We start from the raw sequence: 18,848 nt of genomic DNA, 5'->3' as shown, positions 1-18,848 counted from the left end.
CTGGAGATCTCCATGGGCCTAATGTTCTGGTTTGCCGTAAACAGCAAACTTTGTATAGGTAAAATGAGTGAAATTAGCTTAGTCTTGATAAAATACCCATTGGAATAATCAATTTTTAAATGCATAAGTGTATCCCAAAGAAATATAAATAGACAGGGGGTTCTTGGCTGAATGAGAGAGTAATGGTTGACTGCTGGCTGCTTCACTCTGTTCCTAGCCAGATTATTATAAGTATTTTGAGTGAAAACTTTTTTTGAAGTAGGTATATAGTTATTCTCTCCAAACAATCCCTGGGGATAGTAGGAGTGTTAATGACCTTAAAAGTTTCTACACAATTACATTTTTGTTCAGTATGAATATGGAAAAACTATTAAATGTTTCACAACCCAAAAAAACATAGAGATTTTTGAAGGCTAGATCAATATCAGCCATTCAGATTGTTAATGCATATTTCACAAAAAATATTTTTCATAGCTACAAAATCTTGGAAGCAGTCATTGTGCCGTAGGTCGCCACATATGTTTTCAAGAAATCCAGCAACCAGTAATTGACTCAAGTTAGAAATTTGATGAAATCGTGTGTGAGATGCTAATATAGCGAAATTACCTTCATATCTCTGTTATCCTGGCTCCTTATTAAATTCAATCAAGATCTAGGCATACTTTACATGACTTAAATGTAGGAATTATAATTACACTATTAAGTTAGTTTCCTTTTTTGTTTGAAAGCATGGATAACACTGTTTATGATGATGTGCTGTCTCTAAGGAAGTATTGACTACTATTAAATTAATTTTTTTTGTTTCTTTATTTTAAAAGTCAATTGCATTTTTCTCTTTGAATAGGATATATTGTGCATCAGTAATGTGTTCACTGGTTTGAAAAATGATTAATGCTGAATTGCATGGTGGAAAATGTGAATCAAGTGGTTGAGTGAATGACTGCTTTGGTAAAAGAAAATCTTCCAGATTCAAGTGATAGTTCTTACTTTGTCTTGAATGTGGATGATATTTTTTATTCATTTAATAATGCAATGAATGGCTGGAGAATATTTCAAACTGGAAATTTATTTTGTTCAAAAAGTTGCCTCCCATAAAATTAGCAATTAGCTTGAATAACCTAGGGGAAAACCTTGAAGTGAAAGAGAGAAGATAGCCCTTCAAACTAATTGGACTTATGGATAAAGTATTACTCTATCTATAAATTATTACCTAGTTTGATAGATTTCTGAAAACCATACAACTATTTTGCATGAAATGTATGCCCTTTGTTTCTCTTTGTCTGTGATACCATAGCAGAATATGCTCCTCAATGTGAGATTCTTATATCACCATTCGTTCAACTTTTAGATTTGATACCTGTTGATGCTCGTGTAGGAAATAATTTAGGTTATGTCGAGGCACATCATGGTAAATGGAGTTTCTTTATAAAGATTATGACAGCAAAAATAGTTATTTTCCATGTATTTCCTCTTTGATGAACATTTTTGATGACTTATGGTAATTATCCTAGTTTTCCGTTAACTTTCCTCACTTGTTCTGTGTTCAAGTTCATTGTGGAATTATTGAAAGTTACGTTTGGGCATCCATGGAAAAATATTAGGAGGTGGTAACTTAAGCAGTTGCTGAATGCTGTCTAAATGAGAAACTAAGCATCTAGAAAAAAATTCCTTACTGCATTCATCATCTCATATTATTGGCCTTAACTCCATCATCCTACAACTATGTTTCATTCATGTTTATCGTGAACATTCTCCGTTCCACATAATGTTCCAACATTTCCTGATAGTGATCACCTCTTAATTTATCATTATTTCCATCTTCATTTTTTTTTAAAAGAGAACCAATTATTGTTCTGGATGATACTGCTTGCAATTTGATGGTTCTATTGCTATGTGATGGTGGTTTATTTAACACCATAAGGTTTTTGAGAAACTGGTGGTGCAATATTCTCTTTTTTAATGAAGCCATTTAAATCAAACTGCAGTCACAACACATTTTCTAAACATTTAAATTTCCTGAATGATGGCATTAAAGTAGTTTGGAATATGCATAAGTGGTCTGTCTTTTCTCTTTAAGGTGTGACTTATGGTTTTGAATGAAATTTTGTCTCTTAATTATAACACTAATTGTCATGTGAAGTGATGATTGCAAAGCTGAGAGATTTACTCGAGTGGAAATAAGACACTTATTGTAGAAGAATTTAGTAATCACTGCGTATAAAATTGCTCTCATTGAACCAACTCAAATTGTGTTCTATGGAGGGACATTACTCCCTCCTGTTTTAATAATTTAAAATAAATGCTGTTGAGAATATATTTATATTATTTAAATAGCATAGTTGGTTGCATTTACTTATGTTAGCAAGCCATTTTGCCCGAATGATGGTGCAATGAGTGATTCTTTCAATTACAAGTTGGAGTAGTTAACACCATTCAATTTGATTCTAAATGAATCTGTAATGTTCTATACAAATAACAAGAGTTCCCATTTCCACAGAAGACAATAGGGTGTTTAAAATTCTCAAGTGAGAAAAATGTGTACCACATATGCTGAAGCAATATTGTGGGAAATGAGAGAGACATTACCAGCATTCAGTGACGTAAAAATAGGAAAGCTAAACATTTTGTATAAACTGGCTGAATTGCTATAATATTGTAAAACAGGGAATAGATGGCAACAATTTGAATCGGTTGAATATCGTGTGTGAATGTAAGGTATGACTTCAGATATGCCTAGGTGTGACATGGACAAAATGCAGACTGACATTCAAGTGTGCTTACTTTTTTTACTGATGTATGGACACAATTTTGGCCAGTAAAGGCTATGCAAAAAGTTCATCATGAATTTCCCCATGCCGAAGCCTAGTTGGAAGTAATTGTATTAGATTTCATTTTAATAATAATCTTTATTCACCCATGTGGATGTTGTCAAAGAGTACAAAGATATTACATGATGGCAAGTAAGGTAAGAATGGACAAAAATCCATCTAGTATACTTTCTTAATAAAAAATGTGATACATAAGGATGTGGAAATAGATTAGTTGTTCTTCAAGGAGTAGTTTGCAAAAATGTTGGCCAGATAGATTAAAATATCTAGATATGTTCAAGAAACAAACTAAATAATAGAAATGATATTTTTCCCTATCTTTTATGCATGAACATTAAAGTGTCATGTGCCACAGTTGCCCCACACTTTCCTCACACATGATCAAAACCAGTATTGTTTTCTAATTTTCTTGGAATCCAGCTGTGATTACCCGCTTAAATGTTGATTCTTATTCTATCATCTCTTCAATCTTAAGTGAGTTTACTGTAGTGTTTACTTAAAGTTAATTTTTTATGATATTCATGTATTGTGGTTAATTGTTTTCACCTTTTAGTACCAGCATTGTAGTGATGAAATCGTTACATGTTTCTTTTGCTCTTTCATGAAAACATTACTTATTTGATTCTAAATAATAGGGTTAGAGGTAATCTGAATTTGTGGAAAATAAGACATGCATTAATTGTTTCTTTGGTTGAAATTTATGGAAGTATTCTGGTTTGTCAGATTTTATTCTCCTGCCCTGACTGGCTGGGTGGCTGTAGCCCTCTGAGGTAAAGCTTTGACTGGGAGATGCCGCAAAGTGTCAGCCCCTCCTTGCTGAAAGAGTGCATGTGGTGAAGCAACTACCTCATGACAAGAAATATCATGATGCAGATACACTATGATGGCGGGGAACCATCCTTGACTTCCAGTAATCATTTTTTTGGTTGTGACTTGGATGGCACAGTGAACGCCATCACAAAATCGTTAATTAATATGGTGTAAGCAAATGAAATAGGTACTTTTTGGTTGCTCCTGATTCCTGTTTATAATTGTAGGTATGTAGCACTGGTTCTTTCACCCAGAGATTTTTAGGATAAAACTCCAGATAAGATTCCTATGAGAATGATCAAGTAGAGAAACTGGTGGTTATTTGCCCTCTCATGCTGTCTGTATGTGGATTATTGCATTTCCCATTTGCAATCTCCAATCATATTGTAGACCTCTCATAGCCTTCCACTACAAAGTGATTACAATTTATTGTACCATGGTTATCCAGCTGAAGTAATCCCACTTTTAACTGCCTACATGCAGTCAGTGGGATTTCTCGTTGGTCAAGAACAGAAGATGACATGATTGACAGGAATTTTGGGAGTTAACTATTGGCAGTATTTTTAATAGCACATATTTATTAATTAATTTTACATATATACTACTGATGGAATAATTGTGGGTTCACTTTTCCATCAATCATCTCTGATATTAATTAGTTAAAAGAAATCAGGCCTGTTCAGTGAATAATGAACCAATATGTGCTCCAAAACAAGCTTTCAATGGACTTATTTTTTATTTATTTATTCAGTATAAGTCCGAAAACAGCACATTTTGGCCTTTACATTGAACTATTAACAACGATAACAATGGACACATTCACAAACACCCAAGCCCTAGATGGAGGGAAACTCACCCAGGCGGGAATCGAACCCGCGACCCTTGGAATGGCAGACGAGGACGTTACCCCGCCGCCACCGGGGTCGGCAAAGAATAAAATAAAGAATGTTGGAGAGTTTCTCTAGTCTATGGTAGCTTTTGGTTGAGTGTTCCAACTTGTAATTTTTTTTTTAATCCATAAACCTGCAGAGGGCAGAGCACAAAAACTTTGGCACAGCTTATGGCATCACTTAACACATGTATTCAATATGGGTATAAAAATGGGTGAGTCTCATACTGTGTAGGTAACTAATGCTTTGTCACCTGACATGCTGTACTACAGGAATTGTTTTTCTTCAGTCTTACCCTATTTGTAGTCGTGGATAGCCACATTTAGATGAGTGAATCTACCATATAATACTTCATTCATTTCAGGGATGAGTCTTATGATTTGTTGAGAAACACTTCGTTGAAATATATGATTGAGGAAAGGAGATTTAAAGATTAAATGGCTTAATTGCACTAAATCAAGATGTTAAGAACATATTCCAAACAGAAATACTAGTGTGAAGGACATGGGAATGAATATGTTATCATTCCATAATAGTGATTAATGTAAAATTATGAGGCAAGTGAAGTGGCATTAAGAGGAATGTAATAAAATTGTTAAAAATATAGATGGAGTGATTTTCACGAATTGACTAATGGATGCAATGAATTTTCTTTAATGTGACTGTTTTATTGATTTGTAGCAATGGATGAAACATCAAAAGAAAGAATGTTGGCAGGGAAATTATGAGGAAGGTAGCATTCATTATTAATTAAAGTAACTATAATAAGAGTAATGTACTATAGTTAAGGATGGGGCAACTTTCTTTGGAATCTTCTTTATCTTGCTTTGTGAAAAATACAATGGCAATTATCCCAGGGGTTGGTTCCACAGTATGAGGCATATTTGTTTATGAAATTCAAAATATATGGCGTGGTAGTCTAGTGGGTAAGAATTCAAATAACAATGCGTATTCACTTACGCTGAAACTTAGGGTGCCAGAACTTTCTGAGAAAGGAACGCCTCCGCACCTTTATTTGTGAATTTTACATACGGCATGGCACAAGGCGTTCTCCAACATGCCCTACTAAACAAGCCTTGGGTTGATCATTAAGGTCGTGAATGGGAGTTCCTTTCCCTATGGCCGATAAAATGCATCATTTGTTTATTGATTTATATCAGCTGTATTTTTAATTAATTTTATTACCATAGAAAAATCATGCGAATGAAGTGATTGTTTCAAAATTTATCCTTGATCGTTCTGTACACGCATGCGAGAATGTTGAAAATCCCTCTACATTGATCGGGCAACCCCTCCAATTCGGCAACATCGCAATAACAGAAGAAACTCGTGCCCGTCCACGAGTGTGACGTTTGTCTGCAATAATATCGCAATAAGTTTTGTATCTTGCAATATTGCGTACATTAATATTATTCGACTGTATTGTTGCATAGCTCTTCTAAGCAATGGATCAGGATGATAACGTACATCCTCCTACGTTAGAAGAGCAAACCCCAGAATTTTTGTCAGCCTTTATAAATTCGGGTAACATAGACCTTGAGTATACATTATTCATGATCTCCGCCTACATAAATCATAGATGTTGTAATTGTAAACGTACATTAATGTATAACGGATGATTGTTTTCAGGCTCGAATTTTCTCTCTGATTATGGCTGGTATATTGTGATATTAGCTTCGGTGTCTTACTATATATGGACAAAGAAAGCAAAATATGTTTACGGCCAGTGGAAGAAGCAGATGGATGAGAAAGATTACGCTGCCAAATACCACAAAGGTGAATTTTTTTTAATATAGGGTGCTACACCCCACGTTTGATTTGCAATGTCGTAGTGACGTGAAAATACTGCGGGAAAGGTTATAACAAATTTATTGTGTTCTTACAGATCCTACCATTTTCCAGTCTATACAAGAAACGATGGAAGCTAACCGTCGAAAAATGCAAGAAGAGTTAGAAATCAAGGCAAAGCAGTATATGGAAAAGCAAAAAGAGGTAATTTTGTGCAATTCAAAGGAAATGAATTTGCTTCTTGTCGTGAAAATTAAATAATCAAATCGTGCTGAAATTTGTTAATGTAACAGACATTACATGTGAAACATGAGATAGTTGTATACGTTTATCAATAGAAGAATCAGGGAAGATTATTAAGTTGAAATGATAGTCCATATTAACAACTATTGTTTTGAGAATTGAAGGTGAAATTTATTTCTGTTGCTTGTGAGTTTGATTTTAGGAAAGGACAAATATTCGTGAAGTCATTTAAAGTGTTGGTATAATACCAGAAAAGAAGTTAGCTGTTTCCTTCTTTTCATGCCCTTAAAATATTAAACCTTGTTTAATGTATCCAGATAGGATAAGTACATCACCTCCACTTAAGCGAACTTACAAATCATTGTGTAGAGACAAATGGCTATGGCTTGAATGAGTAATCCTGGTTAGAGTAAAATTATTGCACTTTAGTTTTAAGTTATGCTTTACTTTAGTATGATCTTCCAGTTTTCATGATTAACACTGTAATCTAGAGTTGTATGCTCGTAAATTTTCTCAGAAAGGATCCTAAGTATTCTGAAAATTTTATCAGAAGTATTTAGCCTTTGAGCAAGGAAATTTCTTTCATTTCTTTCACTTTCATTTCTAATGTAAAAACCCTTCTTTAAAAAAAATGTGTTCATTAAAATTATTCCATTTAAAAGGCAAAATTTTGTTGAAATTTGCCATGTAATCTATTCTCCTCTTAAAATGATTTTGTATAATTGATTCCCTGGTTAGTCATGAGTATGTCGGGGGTCAGCTTAAAATGTAGGGACTTTTTTCGTTCAATACAGCCCCTGAATCTACCTAAGGGGCATTCCTAAGTAGAAAATTTAGAAGAGAGACCAGTGTGACATCCAATTAGTGCAGCAGTAGGGGAGACAAAGGGAGGATAATTGGAGTGAGGAAATTTCACTCGAGGTAATGTACCTGTAATTCTGTAAAACTGAATTTTAAACGAGTCGGAGGAAGCATTATGGTTTGGGACGGAATGAAGGAAAATGAGTGTGTGCACCGATAAAAACGTTTTTTTTTGTAATATTAAGTTTAAGTGTGTTTAGATACTGCCTGGTCCTGGTGTCCATCAGAAACTTAACCTTCTAGGTATTAACTACCATTAAAAAGAATAATCATTGCCATCTTGAAAATTACCTATCGTGAATAAGTAACCCAGTGGGATTATATCTGTATTTTTGCAACGGTCTTACTTGGGTACAAATTTTAAGTGGTCTTTTCTTGTGGTTCCACTTTATGTAATCAATCATGTTAATCTATGTGGTGTACATAAGGTATCATTGCTCCCTTCAGAAAAGCTCTTGGGATCATCCGAATATGCAATCCCTTAAAATTTTGTCTTGCAATCATGGGGGGGGGGGGAAATTGAGTTTTTGTGATAGGTAGTGTACTGGCTTCCCAGCCTGAGGGCCTGGGTCCAAATCTTTCCGGTGGCAGAATTTTTCAAGAGGTATCAAGATTCCTGTTTGGGGTGTCATGTGGAGAGCTCTTCAAGTGAAGGACTTCATCCGTTGGATGGGATGCTAAGCGGCATGGCACCTTTCATTAAGAGTAGGTTGTATCCAATGTTGGGTTTCTTTCCACAATTCCCCATTTCCTGAAAATTCAACCTCTACCAAGTTACCCTAATGGCTCAGATGACCTTAGCTCTTTGTTCTCTCCTATAACTACTACTACATACTACTTGTAGTCATTGGGAAGGATTTTTAGACTTATGCACATTCAAAAAATCATGAGGGGATTTGAGAACAACTATCACAATAATTGTTTTGTAGTTCTTTGTAAAATTTTGTTAATGTTAAAAGCATTGCATATTACAGATGGAAGAGGCTCATCGCCTTGAAAGGATAGCTGATTGGGAAAGACATGAAAAGGGACTTGGCTACAGATCAAAATTTAAGGTCAAGGAAGAGGACTCTGGAACATCGAGTCAGAAGCCTGTGAAACCCAATCTTAGACCAGGTGAGATATTGATTTTTCAAATTCTATAATTATTGGGCACTTTTTAATGAAAATGATTAGTAACAAGCCCACCATTTGGAAATGCCTCAATAATTTAAAGAAAGCAAATACTGATGTAGATTCACTATATGGTTTCATTTAATTTGAGATGCTAATTTTATGCTATGAATCTAAATAGTTAATTATGTAAATCATGTTGATTATTTGCTGTATTATTGGGTTAGATAATAATATTTTTTATTTATCCAAGGATTGGTGTAAAACAGCAATAAAGGACACATCATAAAGAAAATAGGAATTCAGAAAAGCATACATATGCAGAAGAAAATACTTATTTTGATCATGTTTACATACACATAAGTCATATTTTGCCTAGGTTATATTTTGCACATATATGTCTCATTTTGTAATGAATGAATTCATACACACTATGATAACTTTTCCCAGGAATGTTTTTGTCTTTTAAATGGAGTTATGTCTTTGTGTTTCTGAGGTAATTTATTGTACAGGTTTAGTCCCATTGACTGTGGTCCTAAGCTTGCGGCTTTGGTTTGATTATATATGAGATGCAGTTTTGACTGGGTTTTGGTAGGGTGACTGTGATAGTGAGAATTTGTGTACAATCCTGACAAGTTTTGTTTCATATACTAGTATATTTAGTATGTTACCAGGTAAAGAATAAATATGGATGGAAGTGCTAGGAAACCAAAACTTTTGGACGGGTTGATGAAATTGGTTTACTTGCATTTGCAATGATGTGACTAGCCTTCTTTTCTTTTTAAATACGACTCAGGAGAAAGGAGATGAATCCCAAAGAGTAATTTTGCATGTGGTATAGGATTAGATAAGGTCATAGTAAGGCATTAGTAACAAGTCTTTGTTCAGTTTCCTTCAAAGTTCTTTGGAGGAAACATGGCAAATTTAATTTCCCCGAAAGGCAGTTAATATGGGTCTCCCTTGTCAAGTTCTGTCAAGACTGGGTGCAGATAGTTTGACAGAAAAATGTATTGCCTGGAATTTTTTCATCATTCAGTTTGACTAATTTCTTTGTACCAGCTGCAATGCTGATTTACTATTCAAAGTTAAAAGAGTTTGGAGAAACTAATATATTGGTATTATCATCATATAAAATTATTTTAATCAATTTAATTTCATTAAAATTGTGGGTAGGTCAATAATATATTTAATTTTTCTTTTATATTTGATTTCTGATTTAACTAATGCCCCATTTCCATAGTATCTGTTTTTTGTATAAAATGTTGAGCTATAATGGCAGATCAAATCTGATTTTTTTAATCAAATAACTTGTTTTCCAAATCATAGTATGGCTTTCGATCTGGGAAGTCTACAATTATGGCTGTTGAGTCCATAGTTAATGACATCATTAATGCATTTGAATAGAAGGACTCTGTAACACTATGTGATCTTAGAATGGCTTTTGACTGTGTTAATCGTTCAATATTACCGTTAAAGCTAGAGTATTATGCTTTCAAGGGAGTTGAGCTAAAACTAATGAAGTCATATCTGTCAGTTTGCCACCAATTGGTTGAACTTTATGGCTGTCGATCTTCACCTCTTAAAATAAAATGTGGTGTCCCACACCCATTTGGCCCAATACTCATCATCATTATCATGATCAATAATTTGCCTTGTAATGTGAAATCTAAATCAGTTTTATATGCTGATGAAAACACTTGTGTACAAAAATATCAACTGAGAAAACCCAACATAATGTATGTAGTCTTAAAGTAAAAAGAACTGAAATTTAAACAGCTAAAATTTTGGGATTTTGTATTGTATACACAACTTAATTAGGAGACACACAGTCAAATCTGTAAGAAACTGAGGGTAGCTGTTTGTATGTTAAGAAAGCTCAGAATTCTCACTTCAAATGAGTATTGCTTACTACTCTACCATGCCTTCTTTTAATGTCATTTGAATTATGGTGTTGATTTAGGGGGTCATTCCTCACATGTTAAATATCTTGCTACTATTCATTCTGTTGCCAATAATATTCCAACGTTTGATTCTTGCAAGCCTTTTATTCAAAGGTCTGGAATCATGACTGTGCTTAGTTTTGGTCTTTAAGGCTTAGGTTCATGTGAAAGTTAATCTAGAAACTTACCAATTAAGATATGACATCCATTACAATGCTATTGGATAATTGGCGAACTTGAATACTAATTATTGTAGACTGTATTTGTACTTACTACTCATTTCATAACATGAACATTTGTTTGTATATCTGACTGCCAACTCAGTTTAAATTGGACTGCATACTGAATTTTAAGAACATATACCTAGTTACTTGAAACATGCTTTATTCAATTGATGAAATTTTAAAGACATTCTTCATCACATTAAAGAATTTATGTTTTTATATTATGTCCTATTTATCTTGGCAATATTTAATATGGTTGTACCATTTATCAAAATGATGAATGCATTTATTTTTATTATTATATTTTAAATTTTAAAAAGTACTGGGTCAAGGATGAAGACCTTATGTACTCAATGAATTTGAACTTGCCTTTAGTTAATAATTCAGAACCTCTGACTGATATAGTGACTGCATCATCATGATTTTTTAAATATGGCTGAATCCACAGCCTAGGTGCCCCTATCAATTCCAGACATTGCAATAGTTTAACAAGAATGAAATGATCTATTGAGTCAAAGGCTGTGGTATACTACCTTGATCAAAAAGTCATAAATGTTTGGAAAAAGAGCAATTCCCTCGCAAACGCTAACTTCATCGGGAACATCGAAATGGAATGTGAAGACTCAATTAAATATCTAGGCGTTACCTTCACACACGATCTCTCCTGGGTGAAACATACTACCTTGATCAAAAAGTTCCCGGAATAACCACCGTGTGGCGCTCCCATCGTTCCGATTTGAGTTCTGTTTTTTTTGTTAAATTGGTACATCTGTTGTTGATATTCCCTTTAAATCTTAGTGTCATAACTTGACATTTGCAAAAGTTACGTAGCCAAGAGTACATCTATCTCTGTGTGTGTTGGCGATTTTTTACAATTTCAGAAATGGATTTAAATTTGCAACAACGAACTTGTATTAAATTTTGCGTAAAAAACGGATTTAGTGGCGCACGGACGTTGGAAATGTTGGAAAAGTGTTTCGGCAACGATTCTCTAAAAAACACGGTCGTTGACCAGTGGCACGAGCGGTTCAGAAGTGGTCGTGAGTCAATCGAAGATGATGAACGCAGTGGCAGACCATCGACATCGAAAGTCGGTGAAAAAATTGATAAAGTAAAAGAAATGTTGGTCAATAACCGCAAATTAACCATCAGAGAAATAGCGGAGGACTTGAACATTGCCTATGGATCCGCCCAAGACATTGTGGTTAATGATTTGGGTTTCCGTCGTGTAGCAGCAAAGTTGGTGCCAAAAGACCTCAATTTCATGCAAAAAAGAGACCGTGTTGACGTCGCAAAAGACATGATTTGCGAGGCTGAATCCGATCCCACATTCATCAAAAGGATCATTACTGGAGACGAGACGTGGGTTTATGAGTACGACACGCAATCCAGACATCAGGCAAGTGAATGGCGTTCACCAAATGAGCCGAGACCAAAAAAACCACGTCGTTTTCAGTCAAAAAAGAAGGCAATGCTGACGGTTTTCATGGATTACAACGGTGTAGTGCATCATGAATTTTTGCCAGAAGGCCAGACAGTAAGCAAAGAGTATTATTTGGGCGTTATGAGACGTTTGCGTGAAGCAATTCGCCGAAAGAGACCAGAAATGTGGGCAGAAAACTCGTGGATTTTGCACCATGATAACGCACCGTCGCACAGTGCTATCATTATTCGTAATTTTTTGACGAAAAATGCAACAAATACCATCCAACAGCCACCGAATTCACCTGATTTGGCTCCCTGTGACTTCTTTCTGTTCAATCGAGTTAAAAAACCATTACGGGGAACGCGTTTTAGCAGCCGAGAGGAAGTAATGGAAAAATCGCAGGAAGCACTGATGGACATACCGAAAACCGAATATAAAAAATGTTTCGAGGATTGGATCAAGCGCTGGCATAAGTGTGTTGCAGTCGATGGGGATTACTTTGAAGGGGACAATATAGATTTAGATGAATAAACTTGTATTTTTAATTTTCTGAATAAATTCCGGGAAATTTTTGATCAAGGTAGTAGTCTAAGAAAAGGTCAATCCTCTCCTTCTTACTATCAAGAGAGGTTGAAATGATGTTGATGGAGGCTGAAATGGTGGACCCCTTATCAAGGAACCCATGTTAATGACATGAATATAAATTATTTATACTCAAGTAATATGAGTATTTAAATATATTTTTTCAAATATTTTAGTGAACACTGATTGTATTGCAATAGGTCTGTAATTGTTGAGGTTGAGTTTGCTTCGTTTTATTAATAGGAATGACTTTTCAAATCTCAAAAGGTGTTTGGAAAATAAGTCTCGGAAGAGGGATTCATTAATTTAAATAGGCAGAGTTTCTTTGATAAAAGTATAATAGAATTATTGAGATGTGTAAGATATATTGAAAAATAATTTGAAATCTTAGTGAGGTGTTTACTTTTGTTTTCATTTTTGCTAGTGGACTTCAAATGGTATCTGTAATTCTTTACGCCCGTCGAAATAAATGTGGTAATTTGTAATATTAAAATTTTGGGGTGTTCTACCTGATTAGATGCAGCATTTAACAGAAGTAAAAATTGTGTAAATATATTTTAAAAGAATTTTTTTCCGTTTACATATATGAACCATAAGTAAGTCATAGTGAGCATTAGATGTTATTTTGAAATAGTCATACATGACTTTGGATATGTTGTTTTATTTTCACGATTATTTAATTTTAATTATTAATGCTAAGAAATCGTTTTTCTCAAAAAAGTGGCCTCGTATGAAAATATCATTCTTTATGACATTTTTCTCTCTTGTAGTAAAAGAAATTTATTTATTTTGCTATTCTGTCATTTGAAGAATACAATCCATTGATGGGATCTGGAGGATCATCAGGCTACAGGCCTCCAAAGCGAAGTTGCTGTTCTGGTGGAGGATGTGGTTGAATTGTGTTTTAATTATTGGCTGGAGTTCCACGGAGAATAATGGTTCAACAATGTACTGTGAGAAAATGAGGTGTTGATAACAATATATATTTTATTTTTTTTATGTAACATTTATAACAAGATGTATATTAAATCCAATAAAGTGCTTGGACTTGTAGATGTTTCCCTATTAATTAGATATTGCTGTGGTATAAGTATTTAGCCGAATGATTTCATTGAAAATGAGCAATGGAGGAGGATTGATAATTCTATTTTCCTTCCAATGGAATACAACCTTGATATGGTTGAAGGCCTTCCTTGACATGGTGGAAGACATAATCCCTAGAACTAATGATAATTTCTCCTGGTAGGTCCTCCACATGCCAGATTGGTCAATGTTATGTAGGTGTCAAATTCCTGAAAACATTACATAGAAAACTAGAAATAGAAAATTTGCCTTAATTCAAATCCAAACTTGATTAGTTACTTTGAGAATGTCAATTCTATACTGTGGATGGATTTGCATCTCTCTCTGTTCTCTGTTGACAAATGATTTTATTCTTATGTAGGCTGTTACTGCTCCTGTTTTCTTTATTACTTGTGACTACCATTTGTATTCTAACTCCAATTGTATTTTTCTGTCTGAAATATTTGCAATCGATGTGACATTTTCCATACATGTCTCAAACGTGTCTTTTAGGAACCAATAAACATCAATCAAGATAGGTGTAAGACAAAAGGTAGTCTGCTCAGCAACTGTTCCTCAGAAAGTCAACTGCAGAGGCATTTTGCTAGAGTGGGGCAGCCATTCGAGTGATGGTGTCATGTAAAAACACTGCTGAGCAATGCAACAAGAAACAACCTCAATTAACTATCCCATGAAACAATGATGAACAGAGATTTGAATATTGACCCTGGCAACTAGGCCTTAGCCCACTGGCTGTTGTTTTGTGCCTGGGAGTGGGGGAAGCACTGCTTCTACTGTTGTGACTTTAAAAAATCCTAGCAAAGTGAAATGAACAAAGACACATGAGAATCAAACCATTTAGAATAGGAACATGGAATGTTTAGATGTTGTTGAGGGCAGGGAAACTAGAAAATGTACAATGGGAGATTGAGAGAGGGAATAGAGATATTTTAGGGCTGTGTGAGGTGATATGATAGGATGGTGGGGAATATTGAAACGATTATTGTAGAGTAATATTTAATAGGGAAGAGAGCCAGTGAGTGGTGGCAATTCTATTGAACAAAAAGGTAGGAAGAAGGATAGTAAACTTAGGAGTGGGCAAGTGATTGAATATTATTAGTAGAAGTTAAAGCTGAAGCAACAGACTTGGTTGTTCAAGCCTACATGCCAACAAGCAGTCATAAGGAGGAAGAATAATATAGGGTATATCATCAAATATAGGAAATAAATGAGGTTCCTGAAGGAAATGAAAAAATAATGAACACCCGGTGTAAACAAGACAATGTGTACACAGGTTTAACCCAAAACAATCTACGAGACAATCTCTCAGAAGCAGTATGAAACCTTCATCAAACAGATATTGCAGAAGCCTTAAGAATTATAATAACTTCATGTGGCAAGAGCCAAGGGGTCCATGGTTTAACATCTCAGTCAATGGATGGCATACTCACTTAGCTAAAAACTTTGTATTCAGGGGAGGAACCCATATGGCACCCATAGTTCAGGCTAGCAATACCTCTGAAAAATCCTGCCACTTCTGGGATTCAAACCCAGGCCTCAAGGCTGGAAAGCTAGTGTATTCACCTCTGCAATGCCAATAGCTTTGGTCTTCTGACCAAGATGTTCATTGATTTGTTCCTGTACTGCACTGTTTAGTCTCCAACTCCAACTGATTCTTTGAGCAGTATGATGACTCTGATATTAGTACTTTTAAATGTAGCAGTTGATTGATGGAGTCACACCAGATGAGTATGACATTGTGCCTTAGAAATATCTCTTGCAATGTGTCAGTGAAATTATGAAATGTGAGAATATTGTGCTCTACTACTCCTCAAATATCAGATTAGGCTCTGAAATATTGTAGTTTCTAGTAATACCTATTCTTTATGATTCATTTTTTTAGATATTTGAGTCTCCTCTTAGATGCCTCGGAGACTTAATGTGTTGTGTATTATATTAGCAGATTACATATATATCTGATAACTTAGTATACAATTAGCAGAACAGCTCTCATTTATGTAGCCTGAGTATTTAGCAGTGTTATTTTCAAATATTGATCAATGTATGGTTGATTTTAGAAAATCTTACTACCATAATTTCTCCATGAAAATCATATTCAAATTATTAATTATAATCTGGCTTTAATTTCGTTACTAAAAAATCGAGTTGTAAAACTTGATTTGGTATAATCGCTACCTAGATACTTCAAATAAGGGTCATGAGTATTACATAAAAATGTGGCGCGAAAAAAAGGAATAAAGCAGTTCAAGTTTTTTATGATTTTAAATGTGCTCAAAAATATTTATAAAAAATTATTATGATTTTTTTCGAACAGTTTGAATTATTATCGGAAATGTAGTAAGGTGATGCTTGGAATACTTTTAACACAATTCAAATAAGCGCCATTGGCGTCAGCTGAAAAGATTTTTCAAAATGATTCTGAAGAAACTTTGATTGGCCGGTTTTGTCTAAACTTTTTAAAAGATAATTTAAGCATTCTCATTGGCCTTTCAGGCGTAAGTTGCCTGGCGCGCATACAGTTTCAACGAATCTATTCAAGGTAATAGCAAGCAAAGACTTCGGGCTAAAATAAGATAAAGAAAAACTTTATTAATTCGTTCTGTCGAACTAGGCAGTAGAAACCCTGCTCTGCGTGTGCTTTTCATATTAGTGCTGATTTATTAGTTTGAACGTATTTTTTACTTTTAATGAAGACTGAAGACGTGCTGGAAAAATTTCGCCAGTTTAAGAATTATCTAATGGTCATTAATTATATTCAGGTACGTGAAAACATTCGTAAATATTTTTAAACTGGAAAATAACTGACTGGATCATTGTAAATTAAATCCCAAAACCGGTCATTGTTAATAACAATCATATTTATCCGATTGGTCAACTCTCTCAAATTGAGTAAGATGAGATGCTTTTCTGGTTTATTTAATGAAGTAATTCCTCTCGGTTCTTGCCCTGGGCGAGAATCTTCATTCTGGCCGACTTTTCGATGCTAGGCTCGTTAATTAATGTTTGTAGCGTGCATTGTAAAATCCATGTATTACCAATCTAATATTACCGAGGCCGATTGCTGTTAATGTTCTGGTAATATTATCAGTTGGTGACTAAGATATTGGGAGCCGATGGATATTGCAATGTTGCTTGACACTAATTTCTTTGAATACAGAAAAGCGGAAGTGCATGTAAAACCATTATTTTTACCTTAGCATTGAGAACAAAAAAAGCTGACAAATGCATGCATAAATACCATACATAATTTTAAAACATAAACACTTTGACCTTTACCGAGTTCTACCATAAACGATGGATTAGTCTCATACTTAGTGAATTATTTAATCATAGAATTATTTCCTGAATGTGAACTTTCAAAATATATATACAAATGTTATTCTTATCGAGTTTTCTATGTACTGCAAAATGGTTGAAATTATTAGGTCTGCATATATTTCCCGATTTCTATTTTTCTGCAGTCCTTGATTGAGGCCAAGTTCTCCTTGTGAGTGATTGCACGAATATGGTGGCATTTATTTGCACGAATATGGTGGCATTTATTTGCACGAATATGGTTGCATTTATTATAACTGCAGCAGTCTGCATTTGCTGAGATTTTTATTAATAAAATCCATTTAATGATCATTTATTATTATGATGATTACATAGAATTGAGTTTTGGATGGTCCCAGAAAAACATTCTTGCGCATTAACGTGGTCTCATAGATAATGTAAACTGCATTACATCCATCCTATTTCCTTCATCATATATCAATAGTGTTCAATTGTTCCCGGCGCAACCTTGTGGAAATTCATTATACTTAAATGAAGAATACAATGTATCTTTCCACTGTCCTTTATTTGCATACAACCACGCAAATACGCACAGTGGAAAGATACATTGTATTCTTTATTTAATTATCAATAGTGTTCACCATTTTCCCTTGCAATTGAAAATGGCTGTAGCCCTTTCCTTCCATTTCACCATTTACCTAATTTTATATCATAACCTTCAACATCCTACAACCATACACATATTTCTCATTTTTGCTCCAATATTTCCCCACCCACTTCATACCATTTTAACAAAATATAAAATTGCCTCCTCCCAGTTAAATTTATTTTTCCTATGCTTGTCCACCTTCTAACCTTAGAAGCCTCTTTATTATACTCATACTCTTTCCTTAAAGACCAAATTTATGTGCTTTGGAATACTGTATTCCATATCAGTATTCACAAACATTTTCTTTGTTTTTTAGTTGAGTCCTTATCATCCGTTCCTTTATCATTGTAGTTCCTTTGTTGGTGCAATTCTTCTCCTGATGTCTTTACTACTGTAGGTAGTTTTTTGTTCTAACTATTTAGAAATATATGAATAGTACCAATGGCTCTGATTATTCTGCTTCTTCTTCACACTGATATATAATGCACTTAATGGTGACTGAAACCTTATGGTCATCTAGAGCTGTATCATATCCAATATCTGTCTCAGTCTGATAACTTCCTACTTTCATTCCTGCATCAAGTTTTGTATCTCTTTTACTGTTTTCCCTGCATACCACTGAAATGTAAATTGCAGTAAAAACTCTCTTTCTCCCTAATCTGTCATATCCCATCTTGATTCTTTATCCACTGGTCCCACTTGTATAGTTAGATATTAATAAGGTTATGAATAAATTGTCTACCCTTTTGCCTACCCCTTATTCTGTAGTCCTTTTACTAAAATGTTCAACTTCATTCTGTTGAAAGGTTTATATCAGAAATTGTTATAAGAACATTGCATGCTATATATACCTTTCTGTTAATAACCTTATTACTGCTATGATGTCGCTGGTGGATGGCAAGAGAAAGTGTGAATGAAGGGATGGGAAAATTGGATTTAAAAAAAATATTTTTAACTTGGTGAAAGAGTAGTAATATTCAATGGAATAAATGGGATTATGTTAAAAGAATGCCTTGGGAGAAAAGGTAGGTCCAATTGGTGACCCTCAAAGTTTATAATAATGGAGAACAATTATTGTAGAGGGTGTGAATGGTTAAAGTATTATTTTTGTTGAATAAAATATTTAAGCATGAAT

General features: G+C 34.3%; 1 protein-coding gene across 1 annotated transcript; it reads left to right on the top strand.

Moving 5' to 3' along the window:
* Positions 1-5,867: 5,867 nt before the first annotated feature.
* Positions 5,868-13,758, top strand: LOC139688290 (selenoprotein S-like). Its single transcript, XM_071585772.1, has 5 exons — positions 5,868-6,052; positions 6,158-6,304; positions 6,414-6,520; positions 8,395-8,536; positions 13,516-13,758. Exons 1-5 carry the CDS (start codon positions 5,974-5,976, stop codon positions 13,599-13,601), a joined length of 561 nt encoding a protein of 186 aa, XP_071441873.1. The 5' UTR covers positions 5,868-5,973; the 3' UTR covers positions 13,602-13,758.
* The last annotated feature ends 5,090 nt before the right edge of the window (positions 13,759-18,848 follow it).

Source organism: Hetaerina americana, unplaced genomic scaffold, assembly GCF_022747635.1.
Source record: "Hetaerina americana unplaced genomic scaffold, ioHetAmer1.1.p SCAF_2, whole genome shotgun sequence".
NCBI classification, from domain to species: Eukaryota; Metazoa; Arthropoda; class Insecta; order Odonata; family Calopterygidae; genus Hetaerina; species Hetaerina americana.
The sequence above is the reverse complement of the archived record's forward strand: the minus strand, read 5'-3'. Positions and strand labels throughout refer to the sequence as shown.

Coding starts and splice junctions, on each gene's coding strand:
- LOC139688290 (XM_071585772.1), top strand. CDS start 5,974: ATGGATCAGGATGATAACGTACATCCTCCTACGTTAGAAGAGCAAACC. Junction 6,053..6,157: donor GTCAGCCTTTATAAATTCGG/GTAACATAGACC, acceptor GATTGTTTTCAG/GCTCGAATTTTCTCTCTGAT. Junction 8,537..13,515: donor GAAACCCAATCTTAGACCAG/GTGAGATATTGA, acceptor TGTCATTTGAAG/AATACAATCCATTGATGGGA.